At 34.4% G+C, this 25219-nt stretch overlaps 4 protein-coding genes across 5 annotated transcripts; all 4 read left to right on the forward strand.

Moving 5' to 3' along the window:
* Window positions 1–373: 373 nt before the first annotated feature.
* On the forward strand, window positions 374–4712 carry LOC111789125 (vacuolar cation/proton exchanger 3). Of its 2 annotated transcripts, none has more exons than XM_023669774.2 (10): window positions 374–618; window positions 917–984; window positions 1169–1197; window positions 2139–2335; window positions 2435–2650; window positions 2722–2838; window positions 2908–3024; window positions 4072–4125; window positions 4204–4320; window positions 4401–4712. In XM_023669774.2, exons 1-10 carry the CDS (start codon window positions 541–543, stop codon window positions 4485–4487), a joined length of 1080 nt encoding a protein of 359 aa, XP_023525542.2. In that variant the 5' UTR covers window positions 374–540; the 3' UTR covers window positions 4488–4712. The 2 variants fall into 2 exon arrangements, with proteins under 2 accessions (XP_023525542.2, XP_086977233.1); XM_087121107.1 differs by having other exon boundaries at window positions 375–744.
* An 827-nt stretch (window positions 4713–5539) lies between these two features.
* On the forward strand, window positions 5540–6849 carry LOC111789437 ((S)-8-oxocitronellyl enol synthase CYC2-like). Its single transcript, XM_023670212.2, has 2 exons — window positions 5540–6342; window positions 6435–6849. The coding sequence occupies exons 1-2, from the start codon at window positions 5556–5558 to the stop codon at window positions 6830–6832; spliced, it is 1185 nt and encodes a 394-aa protein (XP_023525980.2). The 5' UTR covers window positions 5540–5555; the 3' UTR covers window positions 6833–6849.
* A 1424-nt stretch (window positions 6850–8273) lies between these two features.
* On the forward strand, window positions 8274–10597 carry LOC111788903 (E3 ubiquitin-protein ligase AIRP2). Its single transcript, XM_087121110.1, has 5 exons — window positions 8274–8563; window positions 9153–9303; window positions 9499–9565; window positions 9702–9939; window positions 10166–10597. Exons 1-5 carry the CDS (start codon window positions 8496–8498, stop codon window positions 10371–10373), a joined length of 732 nt encoding a protein of 243 aa, XP_086977236.1. The 5' UTR covers window positions 8274–8495; the 3' UTR covers window positions 10374–10597.
* An 8439-nt stretch (window positions 10598–19036) lies between these two features.
* On the forward strand, window positions 19037–22107 carry LOC111789063 (uncharacterized). Its single transcript, XM_023669702.2, has 3 exons — window positions 19037–19188; window positions 19480–21118; window positions 21595–22107. Exons 2-3 carry the CDS (start codon window positions 19710–19712, stop codon window positions 21830–21832), a joined length of 1647 nt encoding a protein of 548 aa, XP_023525470.2. The 5' UTR covers window positions 19037–19188; window positions 19480–19709; the 3' UTR covers window positions 21833–22107.
* The last annotated feature ends 3112 nt before the right edge of the window (window positions 22108–25219 follow it).

Raw genomic sequence — 25219 nt, forward strand, 5'->3', positions numbered from 1 at the left:
TACATATCAACTTTTAGTGACTGACTTTGATGGTCACGTAACGTGTAACTACCATAAAGTTCATTTAGTGTACTTTAATTAAACAAATTAAACCGCTCTTACACGTAATCAGTCATTAATTTGTTTTATCTGAGTCAAATTTATTCCGTTCCACCATATTCTAATCAATCATATATTCAACAATAAAATCCAAATAAGTCAGTATTTGAAAGTACATAAATTAAAATAAAATGATACATAACGGACGAAAATAATTATAAAGTTACCAAACATATATTATACAAAAATGGGAGTAATTAAGTGTCACCATAATTTTGGTAACTGAAATTTCAGAAAATTCCAGGAAATTTCGTGTTCTTTCACTAATCGTGTGTTTTTTTTTTAACCTTAAAATCCACAATTTCAGACCCATTATGTCTCTGTTCTTGTTTCTCCGCCTTAATTTTCACCTGAAAACGCACAGACACTGCAGCATCGGCGGCGATATTTCATTCTAGGCTAATTCCTCTGCCGGACTCCGCCGTGGTGGTTAGCCTACTCATGGGTTCAGACGAGCCGCTGGTTTTCCGTGATTTGGAGATCAACGGAGGTGGCGCGACGGCGACGGCGACGGCGACGGTGAGGTTTGGGTTGGTTAGGGATTTGTGGGGGAATTTAGTGAAAGTGGTGTTTGGAACGAAGCTGGCGGTGCTTTTTCCGGCGATCCCTTTGGCGGTGGCGGCGGATTTTTACAACTTTGGAAGCGTAAGCCTTCAGTCGTACTTCGTTCATAATATTAAATTTATTTTAAATTTATGTTTTTGAAAAATAAAAAATGGGAACAGAATTTATTTATTTATATTTTTCTGATTTTTTTTTCATTTATTTTTATTTAGTTAATAGAATCTGACCTGTCATGTAATTGTGTGCCACGTAGGCATGGACACTTGGTTTGAGCTTACTTGGATTGGCTCACCTTGCAGAACGTGTCAGTTTTTTGACCGAGTAAGAACGCTTTTCATTTTCCTTCCTATAATTTATTTATTTATTTATTTGAATTTTTTATTTATGTTTTTAAAAATTTAACAAAATTTATAATTCTTAACCTATGATTTTACGAAAATAAATTCATAAATATTTTTCTTCTAATTTCGTGCGTTGTTGTTTCTTCGTTGAAAAAAAACATCAGGCAGATTGCATTCTTCACGGGGCCCACAGGTACTTCAAATCTCCACCGTCCATTTCTGAGTGGTTGTGAATCAGATTTTATGAGTCCAAAATTACCAAAATACCCCTACATTTTTAGGGTTTTCTTAGAGAGCAACGAGTGTCAGCCAGTATGGTCGATTGTGAGATTCCACCTCTATTGGAGAGATGAATGAAACATTTTTATAATGGTGTAAAAATTTGTCTGTGGTTTAAAACATTAGGAAAAGTCAAAATATGACAATATCTACTAGAGGGTGTGTGCCATTACACAACCCATCAACCCAATTTTTATAGTTTGGGTTCGGTTGTGATGTCCCACATTGGTTGGGGAGGAGAACAAAACACCATTTATAAGAGTGTGGAAACCTTTTTCTCGTAGCAGACGCGTTTTAAAGCCTTGAGGGGAAGCCCGAAAGAGAAAGCCGAAAGAAGACAATATCTGCTAGCGGTATATCTGTGTCGTTACAAATGATATCAGAGCCAGACACCGGATGATGTGTCAACTTTCTTACTGTTCCCCAAAAGGGGTAGACACGAGGCGGTGTGCCAGTAAGGACGCTGGCCCCGAAGGAGGGTGGATTTAGGGGCGGTCCCACATCGATTGGAGGAAGGAAAGAGCGCCAGCGAGGACGCTGGGTCTCGAAGGGGGTGGATTGTGATGTCCCATGTTGGTTGGGGAGGAGAACAAAACACCATGGAAACCTTCCCCTAGTAGACTCATTTTAAAGCCTTGAGGGGAAACCCGAAAAGAAAAGTTAAAAAAAGACAATATCTACTAGCGGTGGATCTAGGTCGTTACCCATCAACCCAATTTTTATAGATTGGGTTCGGTAGTCTAGGTTGGTCGAGTTCTCAGGTCATTTGAGTACCTGAACTCCTCGCAAGTCGAAAAACACAATTGCAATTTGTAATTTAACCCGGGTCGTATTTGTGTTCGTTAATTATGGCAGTTGGAGGGCTAGTGAATGCAACATGTGGGAATGCAACAGAGTTGATATTAGCAATGTTAGCTTTACACCAAAACAAAATCCACATCTTGAAATTCTCCCTTTTGGGTTCCATTCTTTCCAATTTACTTCTAGTTCTTGGCACATCTCTTCTCTTTGGAGGCTTATCCAATCTCAACAAGCAACAAACATTCAACCCAGTAAGCCAAAAACAAAAATACTTTCAAACTTTCGAATCGAACACATTCGAGAAACAAGAAACAAGAACATTAACGTTATCGATCATGTTTTCTCAACAGAAAGTCGCGAACGTAAGCTCTTTAGTGTTGCTACTCGGATTGCTATGCCAAATGCTGCCATTGATATCAAGATTTGCATCACCATCAGCTAAATTATGGACAGATTTGTCTGTTCTAGAGCTATCAAGAACTTGCAGCATCATAATGCTCATAGCTTATCTTGTTTATGTGTTCTTCCAATTGAAAACCCATAACCAATTTTTTGGTCTACCAGAGGTGATTATTCAAACTCTCTTGAACTCTAAGTATAATTTGTTGTCTAAACATGTGATGAATGGGTTGAATAGGAGGAAGAGGATGATGAAGAAATGGCAATAATTGGGGTTTGGAGCTCGTTTGGTTGGCTGGTGGGTATGACCATTGTCATAGCTGTTCTATCACAGTATGTTGTGGCTACAATTGAGGTATATTTCATTGAAAGCCATTCTTTTTGTGTTTGTTTCCAAGAAATTATGGGTTTTTGTTGAGCGTAGGAGGCATCACAATCATGGGGAGTTTCGGTGAGCTTTATGAGTATAATTGTGCTGCCGATTATGGGTAATGCAGCTGAGCATGCTGGGTCGGTTATATTTGCTGTGAAGAACAAATTGGTATGTTTATATGTAACCGTTCAAGTCCATCGCTATCGGATATGATCTTCTTTGAGCTTTTCCTTTTGGGTTTTTCTTCGGTGTTTTTAAAACGGTATGTTAGGAAGAGGTTTCCACACCCTTATAATGCTTCGTTCTCCTCACTAACCGATGTGAGAACTCATAATTTACCTCCTTTGTGGCCTAGTGTCCTCACTGTCGATGTGGGACCTCCCAATTCATCCCCTTATGGGCTCTATTTTCTTCCTGGTAAACCACCTCGTGTCACCCTCTTTGGGGCTCAGCCTCCTTGCTGGCATATCGTCTAGTGTTTGGCTCTTATACCATTTGTAACGGTCCAAGCCCACCCCTAGCATGACTTTTCTTTTTGGGTTTCTCTTCAAGATTTTTAAAATGTGTCTGTTCGGAAGAGGTTTCTACACTCTTATAAAGAATGTTTCGTTCTCCTCCCCAACCCATGTGAGATCTCACAATCCATATCCAGCAGTCTCGTGTCCACTACCTTTCAGCTCTCAGCCTCCTCGCTAACACATTGTCTAGTGTCGGGCTCTTTATACCATTTGTAACAGCCCAAGCCCACCCCTAGCATGACTTTTCCTTTCGAGTTTCTCTTTAAGATTTTTAAAACGCATTTGTTGGGAAGATGTATCCACACCCTTATAAAGAATGTTTCGTTTTCTTCGATCGATGTGGGATCTCACAATCCACCCTTTTTGGGACCTAGTGTCCTTATTGACACACCGTCTCGTGTCCACTCCCCTTTGGGGCTCAGCCTCCTCGCTCGCACATTGCCCGATGTCTGGCTCTAATATCATTTGTAACAGTCCAAGTCCACCGCTAGCAGATATTGTCCTCTTTGAGATTTTTCTTTCCGGCTTCCCCTCAAAGTTCTTAAAACATGTCTACTAGGAAGAGGTTTTCACACCAAAGAACATTTCGTTCTCCTCCCCAACCGACGTGGAATCTCACACAAACCCTAAAGCATTAAGAACATACCACACCCGACCGAGAAAACATCGCTTACTTATTTTGGTTGTTGTTGTGTAGGATATAACACTTGGGATAGCATTGGGATCAGCAGCTCAAATTTCACTGTTTGTGGTAATAAATTAGTAGTAAAAAAAAGAGGGTTAATGAAGATGAATAAGTTTATGATGATATGAATGTTTCAATTATTAGGTGCCTTTGAGTGTAGCTGTTGGATGGTGTTCGGGCATCAAAATGGATCTCGATTTTGGTCTCATCGAAACCGCTTCTCTCGCCTTCGCTATCGTCCTCACTCTATTCACTCTACAGGTAACGTCCATTTAATCCGTCTCCAAAATTTAAATTCAGCTCGTTTCTCAATTATAAATCAAATTTTAATTTTTTATCAGGACGGAAATTCACATTACATCAAAGGAATGGTACTTCTCCTCAGCTACGTAGCAATTTCTTTCTGCTTTTTTTGTTCAAACTACTGAACTCATATGCACAGACGTAACACAACGCGGTTAGAATCGTTAAATAATTGTAATCTGTTTAAAAATAGAGTAAGACTGAGTTGTAATCCTATTTTCGGGTTGGTCAGATACTAACGTAAGCGTTCTCGTGCCTTCAAATGGTCGAGTTAGTTGAGTAGCTTACAAATGCTTTGCTTGGTTTACTTGTAAAGTATTTTGACTTTCATTCATAATAATAGAACATGCCTTCAAATTCATTTTATTTATTCATAATAATTTATTTATTTTTCTTTTTTTTAAACACAAGTTGATTTTTGGTTTGCACGTCTATGAAGGGCCTATTGCAACTAATTAAACATTTCATTTTTTTAAAATTTTAATTAGGTAAAATGGAAATTACAAAAATAAAAAATAAAAAATAATATATATATATATATATATATATATATATATATATAAATAAAAATATATAGAGAGATTTTTATTTTTATTTTCTAAATTAAAACTTAATTTTAAAAAAAATAGATGATTATCGAACGGGTAATAAAAATGTATTAAACGCTCGTACTTATTAAACTGTGCTATACACATCCTTGTCGATTTCTATATATATACATATATATATATAGAGTAAGGGTATTTAAATAATTAAAAAATAAATAACATATATAAGTTAATATATTATATTTAAAATTTTTTATTTTTTATAGTTTAGTGACAATTTTTCCATTCATCTAATACAAAATTATTCAACCTCACTATTAAAGTAATTAATTGGGGGATTTATTAGAGTTTTAATTTTATTAATCTAGTTAATTAATTGATAATTTATTTATATTAAAGTTAAATTAATTGAGAATAAAACGGTAGTCAGAGTTCTTTTATTTATTTATTTTATTCGGATATTACAACTCTTTTTTTTTTTTCTTTAAGCTAAATTATAAATGCTTCTTCTTTTTCATAATAAGTTTTGTTTAATAAATTATTTTAGTATTTAATAAAAATTTAAAATTTAAAATTAACAAAAATAGATATATATATATATATATATCGATCATGGTCTTACAGAGAGCTTGAAATTTGCTAGCAATGGCGGCCGAAACAATCAATGCAAAATTAGACGGCAATGGCGAACTCGTCGCCGTCATTTTCGGAGTCACCGGTTTGGTCGGAAAAGAGTTAGCAAAAACCCTTCTCTCAACCGGCGGCTGGAAAGTTTACGGCGTCGCACGGCGGCCGGATAATGTCAGCCCCATCACCGATACTAATTTCCAATTCATTTCCTGCGATTTGCTCGACCGTTCTTCCGCTCACCGAAACCTCTCGCCGGTTCGCCACGTCACACATCTTTTCTGGGTCACTTGGGCTGCCCAGTTACGGTTCGATACCTCAGATTGCTCGGACCAGAACCGGACCATGTTGGCTAACGTCCTCGACGTCATTCTCCCGGCGGCGTCGGCTCTCCGCCACGTCTCTCTACAGACGGGGATTAAGCACTACGTTTCGTTGACGGGAGCGGCCGTCGGAGGCGGCGGCGGCGGTCGGATGGCGGTTTATTGTGAGGATAGTCCAAGGGCGGAATCTGGGAACAATTTTTATTATGCGTTGGAGGATCTCCTCCGTGAGCGGCTGTCCGGAGGCGGGCGGAGGGCGGCGTGGAGTGTTCTTCGACCGGGTTTGATTTTGGGCTGTTCGAACCGGACTTTTTTTAATTTTATGGGGAGTTTGTGTGTTTATGGAGCTATTTGTAAGAAGCTGAAGAAGCCGTTTGTGTTCGGCGGCTCGGCGGCGTGCTGGGAAGGGTTTTGTATCAATGGCTCCGACGCTCGGCTTGTGGCGGAGCAGCACGTTTGGGCCGCCACCAATGAAATAAACAGTACGCCACTCTTTCACTATTAATTTATTTTTAATAATTAATTTCAATTTTCCATAAAAATATAATATTTTATGTGTAAATTCCAACGACAGCCACCGCAGACGGGGAAGCATTCAACGTGTGCAACGGGTGGAGCTTCACGTGGAAGGAGATATGGGGAGCGGTGGCGGAGAAGTTTGGAGTGGCGGCGGCGGCGACGGCGGAGGACGAGGAGGGGATGTTTTCTCCGGAGTTCCATTACACGGCAGCGATGGCGGAGAAAGGGAAGGTGTGGGCGGAGATAGTGGAGGAGGAAGGGCTAATTCCGACGGAAATGGAGGAGCTGGCCAATTGGGGGTTCTTAGACAGCTTGTTTAGGCTGCCGGGAAAAATGGTGGCTACTCGGAACAAATCCGACCGGCTTGGGTTCAGTGTCAAGTACAAGATGTTGGACTCCATCCTGTATTGGATCGATGTCATGAGACACGACAAATTAATTCCTTTTCCTTAATTATTTAAATTTTAAAATGATGCATTGTATTCTTCTAATAATATTTATTTTACTTTTTTTCAATAATAATATTGGACTATCATTATATTAAAAAAAACAATAATAAATAAAAATATTTAATTCTCTTTTCGGCAAAAATATCTATAAATGTAAACCAAATATTTATATTACTATACGAAAAAACGAGGTAATATCGAGATGTTCGTCCCGCGAGAATCTTGAATTTATCGTAAAATAAAAATAATTTAATCATTTTTTTAATAGGAATTTGATATTGTATGCATATTTTTTTTCGTAAGAATTAAATGTTCGAATCTTCGTATACTTGCATTGTTATTATAATATTTAATATTATATAATAATAATTTATAAGTCACCATTTTAAATGTGTCGTAAGCAATGAGCTATGCTTTGATTTTTTACCCTATATTTATAAATTATATCCCTTCATACATAGTTTGTGTCACTTTTTGTGTTAAATTTTATCTTAAAATAAAATTATATATATATATATATATATATGGGTTGAAATTTTTAATCCAACGAGAGTTTACAACCAACTCAACACTCTGTCTTCAAGTTGGATGGGTAGGGTTGTCCAGTTGTTTTATAAATTATTAAAAAAAATTATTTATTCACAATATATATAGCATTTAATCTATCGAGTTGGGCCCATGAGGACCGACCGTGAATAGAGAGGGAGCGGGGAAAAATCTCTTCCGACGTTCCTTTCTTAGTTCTACCGATTTAAAGAGAGATTTTTTAAGTTGCATTTACAAGTTCTTATGCGTTTTATTTATTGATAATTTTTAAAAATTAATAATAAATGGAAAATTTTATCGCCACAATTTTACTATTTATACTTTAATTTATAAAAAAATTCAAAAATATGTATCGTTAATATTAGAGATGTCTATTTAATCAGTAAGAACTAACGGTGACAGAGAATCTCCGTTTAAATCGAAGATATGAAAGGTAGAAAAGAGAGACTTTTACTCGAGAGAAGCTTATATTATTTGTTTTCGTTCCTGTCGTGTTGTATATATATATAAAGAAAAAATTAGCCATAAAAATGTTTTCTTAATTTGTCAATTATCCTAATTTTTAATTTAATTTTTAATTTAATTTTAATGAGTGGGACTTTGGATTTAGGACGTCATTTAATCTTAGCCGCCATAATTTAAAAGATTGGGCGCCACCAGTTGATTTGGGATATTACTACTAGCCAATAAGAACCCGCCATGTCATTTCAAAATAATATTTTTTTAATTCTTGTGCACTCAAGCGACGAGTCATTGGTGAAATTCATTATTTAGAATGTACTCGACTGTAGTTGATTATTACCCCTGATAAACACACAAATTGTTGGAAGCGTAATTATATTGCTGAAGGAGGGTAATATGGTAAATTAGGTTGCTATTTATAAAATAGAACGGTTCGAGTTCGAAGCTGAGAAAAACCGGCGTTTGCTTGTGCTTTTGCTTGATCAGTTCGAAAGAATTTCGGATTATTGATTACGAGATTTTGTTTTTTGGTTGATTTTTTTTTTATGTTAGATTATGAGGATAATCTGTAGGGTTTCGGTTCGAGATTTTGATTCTACTTGATCGATCATTCGTTTTCGTTGGATTGGATTTTTCTTTCCCGGGAAAATTCGACCGCCATGGGAAAGCTTTCGTTCAAGGATTCGCTCAAAGCGCTTGAAGCCGATGTACAGCATGCCAATACTCTGTAACTTTCTTCCTCATTCTCTTTGAGAAACGAAATTTTCGATTTGTATGGAGAATCTTTGTTTCTGCAACTTTTGGCCATAAATTCCACTCTGAAAACGCCGATGAGTTAATAAACTGACTCTGGCATGTTTATGGCTTGATTTTTCTTGTTAATTGTTTCTTTCTCTGGTTTTGTCTAGAAGATACATATTCTACTGGCGACAGTACAAGGGACTGTTTACTTTTTGAAACTATCTACATTGTTGAGTGTTGGATGAGCAATATAAATATCTTTCAGTGAATTGTCCAGTCAAATTAAGAATGATTTAGCTTCTGTACTGCTATTGAATTTCATTACTGTTTTGTGTTTTTTTGTTTTTCAATTGTTTTTTGTATCAGTGAATAGGGAAGAAATTGCATCGTTGATTGATCTTTCTGTCTCTGTGTAAAAGTTGAGCAGTACGGGACTGAAGAAATATCTGAGATGAGAAAGAGGGGGGATATCAGATTGATAGCAAATTCATATGAATTAGCATTAACAAATTGGTGTGGTCACATTTTCTCTGAGCCCTGTTTTTCTTGTTTAACCATTCCTCTTTTGTTTGCAGTGCTTTAGACTGTCCAAGAGAGAGTGATGGAGCTTGTGTTCAAATGAGAATATCTTACAGTCCTGCCGCTCCCTTTTTCCTTTTTCTTGTTCAATGGACTGACTGCCGCCTTGCTGGTTCCTTGGGGCTGCTAAGAATCCATATCTATGTGGTATGCCTTCTACATTTTGGTACTATTTGGCAATAGTTACCAGTTAGCAGCTTTTTTTGTTTGTTTATCTGCTTGATATTTTCTCCATGGAAGGCATTATCTGTTCTAACTTTATAAGAGGTCTGATGTTCTATTTCTTGACAATGAAGGTCAATATAGTTTAATTACTTCTTGTCGTGTAATGTTATGATGCAGACCTATCCAGATGGAAAGACCACCATGTCCATTTATGAGCGAAAATCTAGCATTAGAGAATTTTATGGTGAGTGAAATTCTCAGATGGCTGCCATTATGCCATTATGACTTAAGTGTTGGAACTTAGCTTTCTGGTCTTGTTCTTGTTCTCGTTCTTGTTCTTTTCTGGTGGGGTGTTAATGGATTGTTCTTCTCATCAACAGTGGTAATCTTCCCTTCTCTTCTGCAACTTCAAAAGGGCATCACAGAATTGGAAGATAGGAAACAGAAAGAGGTTTGCAATGCCAGATACAAAAGAAGGGATGAATTTGTAAGGGGAAAACTGTCAGAAATCGACAAAGAAAGAGAAAAGGAGTGTGGAATTTGCATGGAGGTTAACAGCATTGTTGTTTTGCCTCATTGCAACCATTCTTTATGCTTGAAATGTTATCGAGATTGGTAAGTTTTAGACTATGATTTTACTTTTCAATTGATCATAATCTATCCCCAGACCCCTTATTCTGAAAATAAGATAGAATCAGAAGTCATTTCAAGAAAGTATACTAAGTTTGAAATCAAATTATCCGTTGGATCTAAAAATCTTCATAACTATCCTGATATGTTTAGTTTGCATTCACTGCTAGCACTATTCTTAGACTCATATTCAACCTTATCTTGTCTGTCTGTTTCATCGTCCAGACGCAGTCGTTCTCAGTCGTGGCCTCAAGCGAGTTAACTCCGGCGACCTATGGATCTACACAGACAGGAATGAAACAATTGATCTTACTTCTTCAATTTTGAAGGAGAACCGGAAGAGACTATTTATGTACATTAATAAGTTGCCATTGGTTGATCCAGATCCAGTGTTTCTTCCTCTTGATTCTCATATTAGATGAAGAATGGGGGACGCACCTCTTCAATCTGTGAGTAGTATTTTCAACTTTCTGTGTAGATAATCGATTGTAGGTTGATAAGATAGGGATTGTAGAAGGGATGTTTGCCAAATTTCATTTTCTTAGTTTATCAAAGTAAATGCTTTTGGTTCACCCAATGCAAAAGTTTGTTGAAATATCAGCAAATGAAATTAGTGATAGGGACAGAGATGGGCTTTGAAATCTTATGTGGGTGCTGCTTGCTAGGATATTTAGGGTTGTAACGACCCAGATCCACTGTTAGTCGATATTGTCCTCTCTGGGCTTTCCCTTTCGGGCTTTGCCTCAAGGCTTTAAAACACGTCTGCTAGGGGAAGGTTTCCACACCCTTATAAATGGTGGTTTGTTCTCCTCCCCAATCAAGGTGGGACATCACAATCCACCCCCTCTTCGGGGCCCAACATCCTCGCTGCACTCTTTCATTCCTCCAATCGATGTGGGATCACTCCCAAATCCACCCCCTTTGGGGCCCAGCGTCCTTACTGGCACACCGCCTGGTGTCTACCCCCTTCGGGGAACAGCAAGAAGGCTAGCACATTGTTCGGTGTCTGGCTCTGATATCATTTATAACAACCTAGATCCACCGCTAGCAGATATTATCCTCTTTGAATTTTTCCTTTCGGGCTTTCCCTCAAGACTTTAAAACGCGTCTACTCGAGGAAGGTTTTCACACCCTTATAAATGATGGTTTGTTCTCCTCTCCAATCAATATGGGACATCACAATTGTATAGATATATGGGTACTCTAGAAGCCCAGCCAAAGGAAAAACAAAACAAAGCATATTCATTATCTTCTTTTTATTTATTCATATTTTTCCGTTATAATTTGATTATGCTTCTCATTTGCGTCTTTAATTTGTAAAAAATTCTCTAGAGTTCTTGGATGGAGATTAAAAGTGTTGATGAAAGTTCGACTAATTTAGGGAATGATCATGAGTTTATAAACAAGGAATACTATCTCTATTGTTATAAGACATTCTAGAGAAGCTCAAAGCAAAGCCACGCGAGCTTATATTCAAAATGGACAATATCATACCATTGTGAAGAGTCGTCGTTCATCAACTTAGACAAGTCAATAGAATCCTCAAATTCTAGGACCAGAACCTTAATTCTCACCGGGATTAGAATAAAATTTATTGAATTATTTTTAATTTTTTTAAAAAAATTATTAAAGTTTTTAAAAGAGTAATGAATTATTAGGATTTTTATTATTATTTGACCCCACCACTTGTCTTTCCACAGGGATATTTTTAATTTTTGGGGCTAAGTTCCCTTAGATTTTTCTTGCTGTCACATCTCTGTTTAAAAATTATTAATTTCTTTTAATAAATATAATTTTAGAAATTTTTTAATTAATTATATTGGGTTTGAAATTATTTGATTTACCCAACCCCACATGTTAGTTGAGGAATAAATAAATCAACTTTCTTAAACTTTATTCAATCATATATAATTTTTCATATATACAAACTATATAAAATATTTCAAACCTTAAAAAATAATAATAATAATAATAATTGTTTCTATCTATTTGTTTTTTTTAAAAAATCTAGACAATATTTTAAAATTTTAAAATACGATAGCGATCAAAATTAAATAAAAAAAATTGCAGCGAAATGAAAAGAAAGTCAAAAAAACGAGCATAAATTTAAAAAACATGCGATAGATAATCCCGTAGCTACCAACTCTGGTATATACATATAGTCCGATTAGCTGACGACTATAGTAGTCCTCATATAGTGTAATAGTCATATCCATGAGAGAAGCGAGCTCGTGCTTGCCAAGTCAGTAGATCCTTACCCTTATTCAAATAAGTTCTGTGCAAGGGAATAGTTAGCGATCCTTTAACCGTCTCCGCACATAACATCCCAACAGCACAAACAAATTCATTACGTTCTTAAGCCTTGTACTAAAAATTTCATCTAACAGTTTCTCGATCATTCATACATATTAGGCTTCAATAATATTATAATTCACGTGTCATGATATTCTTCGTTCCATACTTTGGTTCATTGCAATTCGTTATAAAGTTTAGGGTCGTTGACATGTTAGGTCATAAATAACAATATTTCTATTTCATGCTCAGTCATGTAAATAGGGCTCGTAAACTTATCCAATTAGCTACTTATCTCGAGTAAACCTAAAATGTTGCGAGAATAACTGTTTTCTTTTTTTAAATTTCTCATTAAGACCTAAATTTATCATAAAGATCAGCACGACGAAATCCATTTGAATATTAGAGAAAAATGAAATGAATCGGTCCAATAAACTAGACTAACTAGCCGAATCGAACCGAACCGATTCGAATCAACCCACTTCTAGTGAGTTTGTGGCATTAGCTCAAAGATATAAACAGTTGAATTTAATTTTTAGCAATAACGACTCCCTTTGCCAAAAAAGATAAATAATAATCATAATAAAAATAAAGGTAAAAAACACAATAGAAATCAAATCAAATCAAAATTCTCTCGTTCCACATCATCTTCCGTTGCCACCCGTGTTCGTATTGAACGGTCAATTTAGGGGTTTCATGGGTCGGTTCGGATTGGATTGAGACATTTTCAGACTAAGTTTTATTATTCGGGTGATAAATTTTTTCAACACAAACAATCCTTATTAAACAGTGAATCAAATCCAATTTACTCGTGAAATTGTTGAGTTAAGTTGCTCGAGTCCATTATTCAAATTCTTTTCTTATAAAAGTAAAATGTCGGTTCGTAAAATATTTAATTAAAATTTATTATTACCTTACCAATGTATATTTTAAAATTAACAATAAATTCTAGAAGAATCCATAAACCAAATTTTCAATTATTTGAATACAAACCCGATTTGGGTTAGGTTTATGGGTTTTTCACGTCCTCGAATCTTTTTAACACCGTAATAAAATTAAATTAATTATTTTCAAAACGTCCAAACAATATTATGTATAAGTTTATTACTTTTAAAATTACATGAACTTAATTACGACTCTCTTAATAACCATAAGAAATAAATTTATAATTGAACCGATATTTCATCGTACAGTCGTAACGTGCATACTTATTTACGATAAAAAATGTATTTGGAAAAAAAAAATGCAGTCTCTCCTTGATTGTTGGCCACATGTAAACATTTTTCCAATAATTTTGGGACGGAAAAGTTTGGCCTTTAGCCACCTAAAACGTCACATTTATTATTGTACTTTCGTGTAGTTATCGAAAAGAACGGGAGCATTGAATCATCTAGATATGTTAAATCAAGACCATATTTATCGTCTTTATTTTTCTTCTCACCAAATATTCTTACCATTTTTATGTAATTTTTATATCACGAGATATTACAGGGAAGGTTCAATTAGTTCACGAACGGGAACGATTTAGATTTCTTTTTCATCAACTGGGTCTAAGAACGAACGTCGGTTCAAATCTCGACCATATATACAGATGTTTAAATATTACGAGCCATGTGGTTAGGGTATTTAAAGGACAAATTTAGGTAGGGGTACCAAAAAAATGTCACATTCTTCTTCCAATTTTGTGTGATAAAAAGAGAAAATTTATTTTCCTTCTCATTATTTTCCATTATAACCATATTCTTTTGGTTCTTTCTTTACCATTTTTTTTTAACAAAATTAATTTCTAATTTTTAAATTAAAAAAAATACCAAAAATATCTATAAACTTTAAAAAAAAAAAATCTAAAAAATATTCCCTAGTTTTGGACGAAACCGGTTAGTATTTTACTTCAAAAAATACCCTTTAAACTTTTAATATTATTTAAAAAATATACTTTACCGTCAGAACTATGCTTAAAAACAATCATAAAATTTTAAAAGTAACTTTTAACGTGATTTACCTTTATAAAAAAAAATTAAAAGAATTCTTACTGTCAATCGATCGTAACGTGTAAATTATCTAGAGAAATTCATGCGTATTTTTGAAACGTGGTAAATATATTTTTAAATTAAAAAAATTTAAAGTAGTTTTTTAAATTTTTTTAAAAAATTAAACGCCTTTTTAATTTTTTTTTAAATTTGGAGAGTATTAATGAAACTTCTCATAACTCAAAAATATTTTTAAAACAATTTTAAAAGTTTGTATTTTGAAACCATTTTGAAATTTTAAATATATTTTTAAAATAATGTATTATCTATTTATATGATATTTTTTAGATTTAAAAAAACTATAAAGTATTATTAAATTTTTGAAAAATTAACATAAATATAAATGGAAAAATATATACCAATTAATTTTTAGAGTATTGTTTATAGCAGATATTTACTAATAGTCTTTTATTTTTAAAAAAATTGTTAGGGAATATAAAATACTATATTATTAAAAGTAAAATAAAGTGCATTGATGAATATAAATATAAAATATCAAAACTTTTCCTTTGTAAAAAAGAAAGTGATTTGGACAATTATTTTTTATTAAAAAAATTAAAAATTTGGTAATAATTTTAGAAATTATAATTTAATTTATAAATTTGGTTGTGCCATCACTCAAATTCTTTTAATCACATCAAAATTTTACCTTTTTTTAATAAAAAAAATATTTTTAAACAGTCCGTATGTAAATAGAGGAGGTGTATATTCAACCCGAACCAATCCAACCCGTTTGAATTAAATTGGGTTGGATTGGTATTTTAGATAGAGTTGGGTTCATTTTTCTGAACTCAAACTGAATCGATTCGGTTTCGAGTTTCTGAGTTTATAATTATTGTATATTCAAATTTCCTGTAAACTCGAATATATAATAATTATAATCCGAAATGATATTTGCTCGACTCTAAAAACATAAAATGAGTTGAGGCCAGGCTGTCCGGCGATGGCCCCACCACCACCACTCTCACGGCGGAGATTCACCTGTCCGACAAACCAGCCCACCTCGGGCCCCACATTTGTTCTCTTCTCCCATCTTTTTACTTCCTTTCAACTTTAATCTCTATTTTCATTCTTATAATTCTTTTAAATATTTTATTTCAGTTTAAACTCATAAATTATCAATAACCCAAATCTTAATATGAAATATATATATATATATATATATATATATATATATATATATATATATATATATGATATGTTGACCAAGAACGCTATAAAAATTTAAATCTCGAGATTAAACATATTAAGTTTGAAAAATTAATTACGAAATAGAAATTAAATTCAAATTTAATTTACGTTAAATAAATATTTATGTCAAAATTATCGAGCAAACACAAATAAAGTTAAAAATTAAAATAAAACAAAAAAATCTTAAAATGTTCCAATTTTGTTACACATAAGTGATGTTTTTTTTTTTTTAATAAAAAAAATACAAATATATCTCTTTCACTAATTTCCCACAAATATAATAATGGACGATATTTTTTGGCCATAAAAAAAGTAACAAAAAAATCGAATATTTATTTACTTCCGATATATGCTATCTCTTGCGATAAAAACACTGTCCCTGTCAAGCGAATTTGGACCGTCCAAACGAAATCAAGTGAAAGAATGTGAGCCGTTGATTTTTTTTATTTTTATATATTTAAAAATCTGACAGGGACCGCCTTTGCCAACTTGCCTCTTCTTGACTTGTTCCCAGCTTTTAATTTTGCACGGTTGGCTTTTTTTTCCACGTAGCTTTTGATTTTTTTTAATTATTTATTTAATTAATAAATATGTCTTTTTTTTTTTTTAAATACAAAATCTAACAAAGAAACCAAATTTAATTTGTCGAATTTGATATTGGTCGGTTGATATTTAGAACATTGTGAATAAATTATTATTGTATCAATTTTTTAATATATAATAATCGAGAGACAACTTTATGTCTGAACTAACTAAAATACATATGTGAGTCAACTATAAATAACTTATCACTTCTCACGTGCATAAACCTGACACAGTAAATAAAAAACAAGAAGTTAGTGTAATAAACAGTTAACCCGACATACAAATTCTTGTGTCATTTATAGCACTCATGCACAGTTAACGTACACGTTAGGACTTCATGAAAATACTAGGTCCGACATAGATTCCTATGTTGTTCCCTTTAGGCAAAATGTTGGTTTCTACGACAAGTGCTCAAACGACTGTGTGAGAAGTTTGGCAATCGTAACCTCATAGATTATCAATTCGGTGTAGTAATCCCCAAGGTTTACTCGACATTTTGAATGTGAGTAGTTGAAATTGAGCAAGTAAGCACTCAAAAGACAGGAAAAGAAAACAACTTATCAGTTCGGTGTGGATATCTCGTGTTCGATGGTTGGAGAAGGACGAAGGCAAATCGAGCGGTGGAGAGATGTGAGAACGTTTCCAAAATCGAGGCTTCACGAACGAGATGGACGATAAACATCAAACAGACAAACGAATCAAAGAATCGAACAACAACAGTTATTTACTTTTAGTTGCAAATCGATTCAATGAACATCAAATATATAATTATATTACACGATCAAACTTAACCTAATCTTTCTATTTTGATTATTTAAAAAAAAAGGTATATATATATATATGATCGTGTAATATAATTATATATTTGATGTTCAAAATCGATTTGTTAATATTATATATATATATATATATATATATATATATATATATATATATATATAATATTAACAAATACTAAATTAGATTCGAGTATGTGGGTTGGTTAAACCCCACTAGTAATAGCTCCTTTTTATAAATAAATAAAAAAAAAAAAAAAAAAAAAAATCCCCACTACTTTATTTTATAATTATTATCTAATTTTTTTTATAAAAAATAATAAAAAAATATTATTGGACACATGTCCAACATGTCAAGACAAACATATCTTGTGGGGTCGACAACCAGCAACCAAGCTATTTATTTATTTATTTATTTGCTTTAAAAAATACTTTTTCTTTTTAAATAATTTTAATTTTTTAAAAATGGGTTGCACATGTTGTATTTGGTGGTTTATTTATTGCAAAGTGTCCCACTTTTTTGGAATTTCTTCTTTGAGAAAATTTTTAAATATTTTTGATTCTTAACTTCCTTCTCTACTGTAGACAAAGAATGATTAACGAAATAAAAATTATAAATAAAATAATAAATGTATTTTTTGTGAAATAAAGCTAGGATTCGAAAATTGTTAAATTACAAATTTAACCCTAGAACGTTTATATTTTTGTTTATAATAACTTTTTAAATTTTAAAATGATACTGTAAGATTACTGAACTTTCAATTTTGTATCTAATAAATTTATTATTATTTTTTAAAATAAGCCAAATATATTTGAGCTGAAGAGAGAATTTATTTATTAAGCATTTACTTCCACAAAATTGATTATATTTTGTCAAACAAAAATGAAAAGAAAATTAAACTGGATTTTCTTGTTTAAAATGTCATTAATGAATATTTACCAATTAATTATAAATTAAGTAAAGAAAAAAATTAAAATTATATACCTGTCATGATATTAATATATACACGAGTCTAAATTACGTGATTTTTAAGTCATTTGTTTTTTTTTAATGTTAATTATTTAGATAAATGAACATAAATCCAATAAATAAATAAATAATATCCTTGGAGAAAATTTATATAATAATATTTTTAAATATTTATTATAAAGTCAAACAAAAATTAGGGAGGGTTGGTTTTTTTTTTCTGAATTTTTATTTCTATTTTTAAAATTTTAATTTCAATTATTAATTTATTATATTCCATGAAAGATTATAGTATACATGGAATGAGAATCGTTGTTAATGGTTATAATTCATAATTAATGTAAAAATAATAATAATAATAATAATAATTTAAATATTAGTTATTGAAATTATTAATTAATTATATTTTGCCTAACTTATGACTTTTCAAGTAATATCTGATCCTATGATTTGCCCACTTGCCTTAGTTGCCCTTGACAGCTATTTATTATATTTTTTAAAAGTCCGTTCGACCGAGATTATATCATTAACTCTTAAAATGGTATGTTCCTTAAGTAATCAGGTTTAGCTGTTTATTTAAGAGTTCGAGAAGGAATAACGGACCAGAAGAGAGTTTTAAGTTGGATATGTACGGGAAATGACGTGTTTTCTCTTTCATCCAGCTAGGTTACTCGAGCAAATTATTAAAGATTGATACGAAAACCTGTCAAGAGCTAACAAACCTAATTAATATCGTAAAAATTACCTATAAACATCCAAAGTAAACTTTGCTAGCAAAATTACCGTGGTAAATTTTTTGACGTAAAACTCTATTTCCTTATTGACAGTTTTCAATTGAGTCCACGTACAAAATAATATGGTGTATATAATTTAAAATTGTATCAATTTAATGACGTGGAAATTCATTAAATTAAATTTGACTGCAAACGGTCGCCGTTAATTAAGCCGCGTTAGTTAGCGTCCGAAAGCGGAAAAAAGGGCTCCATTTTTTTCTCCTAAGGTTAACGGTTAACGACGTCACCTCTGACCCGGACCATTTTAATTAATTAACCCAACTCGTTTTGGTACTCCTTGTAAAGCGACCGTTTACCGCCTATTCCAGTTCCCTCTCGCTGTACGGGCTTTGATATTTTTTGGTCATGCCCTACCATTTGACCGTGTTCCGTGATTATAATTAATTGTTTAATTATGGATTTTTTTTATTAAAAAAAAAATAAAATCGAACAGTTCAGAAATTGTTGCCGTATATAAAGTCGACCCCAAGCGTCCTCTCTTTGCTGATAAAGTGAAGCACGGACCTACGGTTCTGATTTTGCTTCCATATTGTTTTTTCTTCTTTTTATTTTTTTTCCTCGTTGTTCAATCGGAGGGTTTTCCGATGAGCCGACAAATTCGAGTAAGTTTTGTTTGTGCGAAGAATTTGAATGAGAATGAATGAAGTTTCGAGTTCTTGCGTTGGATCCGATTTTCTTTTCCATCGAGTTTTGTGTGCGTTTAGTGATCCGATTTTCCTGGAAAAAGTTGAAATGATTGTGGTTTTTTCCACTGGAGTTTCCGTTTTGTATTTGTTATTGGAAAATTTTGGTGGAAATGTTTGGATTCATTGCGACTTACTGGTGTTTACTGCTTTTGTTCGTTTGATTTTGATGATTTTTCTTTTTTTTTTTTTCCTTTTTTCTTTTTGCAGGTTTGAGTAAGTCGAAAGGAAGGAGGCTTTCGGATTTTCTTTTTTTATCTGGATCTGAGTGAAAATTTTGCCGAATCGTGGAGGTGAAATTCTCAGATATTCCAAGCTTTTGCCCTAGTCTTTGATTCTGCTTCGATTTAGCCTTTGTTGTTAAGCTTCGAATTTCGTCTTCTATCTATTCCTTAATCCTCTGTTTGGCTTGTTAATCTCGCTGGTTTTTCTGGAAGATTATGGAAGTAAAGGTAGCTACGACTTGTTTCCATTGGTCACAGCCATTTATTCCTCATTGTCCTTCATCTCCGCAAACCCTAGCCTCTACTGTATTGTCTCCGTCGTCCTCCAAGCGACGGAACTATGTCGATGGAGGATCTCTCGTGTGGCGGTGCGCTCAAAGGTTGGAGCAATCGACTCTGTTTGGCTCGAAATCGACCTCGCTCCATCGGTCGCGATCTTGCGAGATTCCGAAGCGGACGAATCGTAGAATCAGTAGAACTTGCAGCGCGAGCTTGGATGCCTTCTCGGACGAGGAATTTTCCAAGAAGATTCAGGAACTCGCGCTCAGATTTCAACATTCTGCTGATGAGGATGAAACTGCCGGTAGCAATAGCGCTTCCTGTGCAGATTCAGATTTTGATTCAGTATCCGGATATGTAGAGCCATCGTGGCCTGAAACCGGTCACGAACCTCCAGATTGGCCGGGGCCTGACGAGCTTGTTCCGGCGATGATTGAGCGGAGGGCGAACAGCTTCGATCTTCCGGTTTCGCTTAGAATGATAAAGAAGAAGTTACAATGGCAAGAGGATATCAGAGAATCGGGGCAATCTTCTCATTGCTCCGTCAAAAAGGCCTTCTCATCTGTTGTGTTTATGATTCGCGAACTTCATAGCTACGCTCTGCGGCTGCGGGAGATTCTTTATTTCGAAGATCTACAGAGCATTCTCGTTCGTGTCCAGAAAGAAACTCACGCTTCGTTCGTTTGGCTATTTCAGCATGTTTTCTCTCACACTCCAACGTTAATGGTTTCCGTTATGATCCTGTTGGCCAATTTCACAGTCTACTCCATGGGGAACAACGCCGCTTTTGCTTCCACTTCGCCGCCGCCAGCCGCGGTGGTTTCAGTCGTCGAATCACACAACCAACACCACTCAAAGTTCGATTCATCCACCATCAAAACATTTTCCGTGTCTTCATCAAGCGGAAAAACGACATCGATAGGTGGAAACAATGGCGGTGGAGGAAAAGTACGGCCAATCGCCGGCGGAATCGACGATGATGGACAGTTCAACCAGTCCGATCAATACGGAACGATCCTTCCGGACAACGCCTCTCAGGTTTCTTCCTTTGGAACGACGAAGGAGCCAGAGTCGGTTTCAAACAGAGAAGAGGAGGAAGCCGAGTTGTGGAATTCGATAGTGGAAGAAGCTTCAAAGATGCGGCAATGGCGTGACGGAGTTCTGGATCACGACGCGTTGCAGAATCTGATCTCGCCAGTAACGGCGAACATGGAATCAGACGATTACGCAGATTATTTAAGAACAGAGCTTCTTTATCAAACCAGCCTTGTTCAAGAACCTAACAATCCGCTCCTCCTCACGAACTACGCCCAGTTTCTTTACCTCGTCGGCCATGATTATGACAGGTACATTTCTCTCACGCATAGCATTTTAATTTCAATCTTCACTTTCTTTTTCTGATCTGCAATCCATTTCTCCCTATAAGAAATTTACTACATGAAAAGAAATTTTACATTTACACAAAATCCCGATAGTTCAATCCGAAAAACGAAATTTCCGAATCATCGTTTTTCTTGAAAAACTTTCCGATCGCTACTCATGTGGCGCTGGTTCAAGTTCTAGAAAACAAAAATCGATTGCACTTGTCATGATCTTTTGCTCGTGAGTGCACACGCGCTTCCCTTCACAAAAAAAGAAAACAAAATTCGGCCTCTCTCGTCGTTTACGATAACCTGTGGTCCACTAGATCTTGCAAGTTGAGTTGATTTTTGTTCATTTTTAGAGAGATATTTAGGAAACAATGTTGTTGGAATTGAAATTACATGAAACAAGAAAGATTCAAGATAAGTCATATATTGAATTACGTTTTTCTGATTTGCAGAGCCGAGGAGTACTTCAAGCGGGCGGTGGCGTTAGAGCCGCCGGAGGCCGAGGCGTTCGACAAATACGCCTCCTTCTTGTGGCGAGTAAGGAACGATTTATGGGCGGCGGAGGAGACTTACTTAGAGGCCATCTCTGCCGATCCTGGCAACTCGTACTACGCCGCTAACTACGCCCATTTTCTGTGGCACACCGGGGGTGAGGACACGTGTTTCCCCCTCGACTCACACGAAGCCTGATGAAAACCCTTCTCGATTATTAAACTAATTCCGAGAACCAACACTCCGGCGGCGGTGGCGGCGGTGGAGTGGGCGGTCGGCATTGAAAGATTAGAAATACTGAGTTGTTTATTGGTGTGCAGCAAGCATCTTCACGTGGCTACGCTAATGCTCAATGAATGTATATTTAAAATTTCTTTTTCTGGTTTTTGTTCTTTGTTGATACATAACATTTTATTTCTTTGCTAATAAAACTGAAATAAAATTGTAGAGGAGACACTCTAAATATTTGCTTCCCTCTTTGATTTTTACATGAACATTATTATTATTTTACAGGACTTTGGTAAATTAACAGTAAAAATTAATGACTAAAACAATAATATACATTAAATATAAATATTCTCCAACTTGAAGAATAAAATGGAAGATGCGTTGGCATCTTTGAATGGCCAAGAATCTCAAACCATAGGAATCTAATTTTGGTGTTTATTCTCTTCCATAAAGCTTTCTTTAGCACGCATTCTTTTAAAAGTTATGTATATATGCTGAGAGACCTTAGTTATAATAAACTCTATGAAATGATAGTTATTTTAATGACGTGATGTCTATCATATACATGATGTAACTTTTTTTATTTTCAAAATTGTAAACCCACAAAATTTATTCTTGGAAGTGAAAATATAGGGGTTCGAGAATTACACTTGACCCTTACCTAACCTAAGTTCATAATACTTGAAGAAAAAGCATATATATGGAAGCTAATTCATGGTCTTGCAATAAATATTGTTATTTAATAAGTGACCTAACTATTGATTAAAAAACTCTAATTTTTTTCTGTTTATGTTTTAATCCCAAATTCATCACCTAGACAAAGAACGAAGGTGAGATAATTTGTAAATCTTGGGGAAATTGGTAAATCTTGGGGAAATTGACGAATACCCACAAATTATACCATCTCCACAATGATATGATATTGTCCACTTTGAGCATAAGCTCTCATGTAGCTTTGCTTTGGGCTTTTTAGTCGATATGGGACATTCCCTAAATTAGTCGATGTGGGACTCTCTCCTTAATCGAGGCTCGACTCCTTTTTCTTTTGGAGTCCTTTGTTCGACATTTAAGAATTTACTAATTTATTGACACGACTAAGTTTAGGGCATGACTCTGATACCATGTTAAATGAACACGACTCTTTACAATGGTATGATATTGTCCATTTTATTCTCTAAATTAGTCTAGGAATTTTCATCATTCATGAAGAGTAGCCACAAATTAAAAGATGCCTTCAGCATCTTTGGATGCCCAAGAATCTTAAAATGTGCATGAAAGAGAAATGGAATCTACACTTTTTTTAAGGTCGACATTCAAAGATTCCAACCACAAATCAAATCAGTACTCCATAAATAGAATCCTACACTTTTTACAGGGAAAAAGGTCCCATAAATTAAACCCTATATTTGTTTATTATTTATTTTTTTTATTATTATTATTATTTCCATTTTCTATACCTTAATAAAAACAAGAGTTAGGTACTAACATACTTTCAATCGAGTCTCTAAAATTTTACAAATTTTAATTTAATTTTTATAATTTAGTCACACTCACAAATTATTCCTTTTATTACAAGTAATGGTTCATTTTCTATTAACGTGGCAACGAGCTAAAGTTTTTATTTGACTAACTCTATTAAAGTTGAGTAAAGAATAAGAGAATATTATTGAGCTTTCATGTAAATTAATTAAAAAAAAATTGAGACCAAAAACATTGTTCAATCGAAGCTTTGTGAGCCTTAAAGAGACTAAAAATTGTGTTCATATATCTCGTACTCACATCAAAACAATTATTTGTGAGCTTTAACAACAGTCGGAGAGAAAAATTGACAATTGACCTTAAAATGGTAATTAGTGTGAAAATGACCTATAAAGAGGAGAAATAAAAACTCTACACTGTTATTCCATCATAGTTGCCATGTGGTTGGTAATCAAAATGACAATACAGGTAGGTTGGTGGGCGCAATTTGATGTAAGAACCACGTGGAGGTGAATTTGATAGCAGGTCTAAGTAATTCACTAACTTGCTACTATTAGAATATGGTATGATATTATCCACTTTGAATACATGCTCTATAGAGAATGATCATGTGGAGAGTCGTGTTCATCTAATATGGTCTTAGAGCCCTGCCCTAAATTTAGTCGTGCCAATAGATTGGTAAATCCTCAAATGAATATCGTACCATTGTGGAGAGTCGTGTTTGTCTAACATGGTATCAGAGTCATGCCCTAAACTTAGTCGTGTCAATAGATTGGTAAATCCTCAAATGTCGAATAAAGGACTCCAAAAGAAAAGGAGTCGAGCCTTCTCATGACTAAGACTCCAAAAGAAAAAGGAATCGAGCCTCGATTAAGGGGAGGCGTGTACTTCGTTCAAGGGGAGGTGTTGGGATGATGAAAGTCCCACATTGGCTAATTTAGGGAATGATCCTCGATTTATAATAAGGGAATACTCTCTCTATTGTTACGAGACTTTTTGGGGAAGCCCAAAGCAAAATCATGAGAGCTTATGTTCAAAGTGGACAATATCATACCATTGTGGAGAGTCGTGTTCATCTAACACTCGTGACTTTCGACAACCCAAAACATTGGCAATTTTATGACCTCACTACAAGTTGGAATTGGGGATGGTGGGAGAAAAACTGTTTAGCTGATGAAACTTGGAGAATATGCAAAGAAAAAGGAACAAGAATCTACTAACGCATTCACTACATAAGCCCATTCACCAAATTAGAAAATCAATACTCCATCAAACGGCAGAGATAATAAATTATTTAGCAACACCACATGGAAGCAGTCATTATGTTCGTCACATTTTTCAAAATTCCATTGCAATATTTATATATTTCAAACTGAACCAAGAACCCCAAACTTCAGTCGTGAGTACCAAAAAGCAAAACAAAAGAGTTACTGTTACTGAGAATCTTTGACACTGAACGCACCTGTACATGGTAGACACCAGCATACTGATGAAGATTAAGTTGACTGCAATCCACAGCCTAATCAGCTTCCAATTAAGCTTTTCACCGCTAACAATGACTACAGAACTAATCAAATTCTGCAGAAAATTACCCGAAGAAATCAAATTCAGATACGATAGTAAACATGACCAAGAACAATTTCGCAACAGATACGAACTAAAAAGTAAAAACTGTCAATCTTAAGAAAAAATACTTTCATTGTGTTGAAGTGATTCTGTTTGTACTCACAATTTGACAAAACACCTTTACTCGAAGAAAAGAATATGCATCTCCTACATAATCTCTGAGGAGCAAATTTTGAACACTTGAGAACCGTTAGAAATCGCGTAACAAATTCGTCACCAATTCAAAAACTCAAAACAACTCCAAATTTACTT

This window comes from Cucurbita pepo, chromosome 2 (genome assembly GCF_057944985.1).
Source record: "Cucurbita pepo subsp. pepo isolate OVF chromosome 2, ASM5794498v1, whole genome shotgun sequence".
NCBI lineage: Eukaryota > Viridiplantae > Streptophyta > Magnoliopsida > Cucurbitales > Cucurbitaceae > Cucurbita > Cucurbita pepo.

Coding starts and splice junctions, on each gene's coding strand:
- LOC111789125 (XM_087121107.1), top strand. CDS start 541: ATGGGTTCAGACGAGCCGCTGGTTTTCCGTGATTTGGAGATCAACGGA. Junction 985..1,168: donor CGTGTCAGTTTTTTGACCGA/GTAAGAACGCTT, acceptor AAAAAACATCAG/GCAGATTGCATTCTTCACGG. Junction 2,336..2,434: donor AGCAACAAACATTCAACCCA/GTAAGCCAAAAA, acceptor TTTTCTCAACAG/AAAGTCGCGAACGTAAGCTC.
- LOC111789437 (XM_023670212.2), top strand. CDS start 5,556: ATGGCGGCCGAAACAATCAATGCAAAATTAGACGGCAATGGCGAACTC. Junction 6,343..6,434: donor CGCCACCAATGAAATAAACA/GTACGCCACTCT, acceptor TTCCAACGACAG/CCACCGCAGACGGGGAAGCA.
- LOC111788903 (XM_087121110.1), top strand. CDS start 8,496: ATGGGAAAGCTTTCGTTCAAGGATTCGCTCAAAGCGCTTGAAGCCGAT. Junction 9,566..9,701: donor TAGCATTAGAGAATTTTATG/GTGAGTGAAATT, acceptor TCTCATCAACAG/TGGTAATCTTCCCTTCTCTT. Junction 9,940..10,165: donor AAATGTTATCGAGATTGGTA/AGTTTTAGACTA, acceptor TGTCTGTCTGTT/TCATCGTCCAGACGCAGTCG.
- LOC111789063 (XM_023669702.2), top strand. CDS start 19,710: ATGGAAGTAAAGGTAGCTACGACTTGTTTCCATTGGTCACAGCCATTT. Junction 21,119..21,594: donor GTCGGCCATGATTATGACAG/GTACATTTCTCT, acceptor TCTGATTTGCAG/AGCCGAGGAGTACTTCAAGC.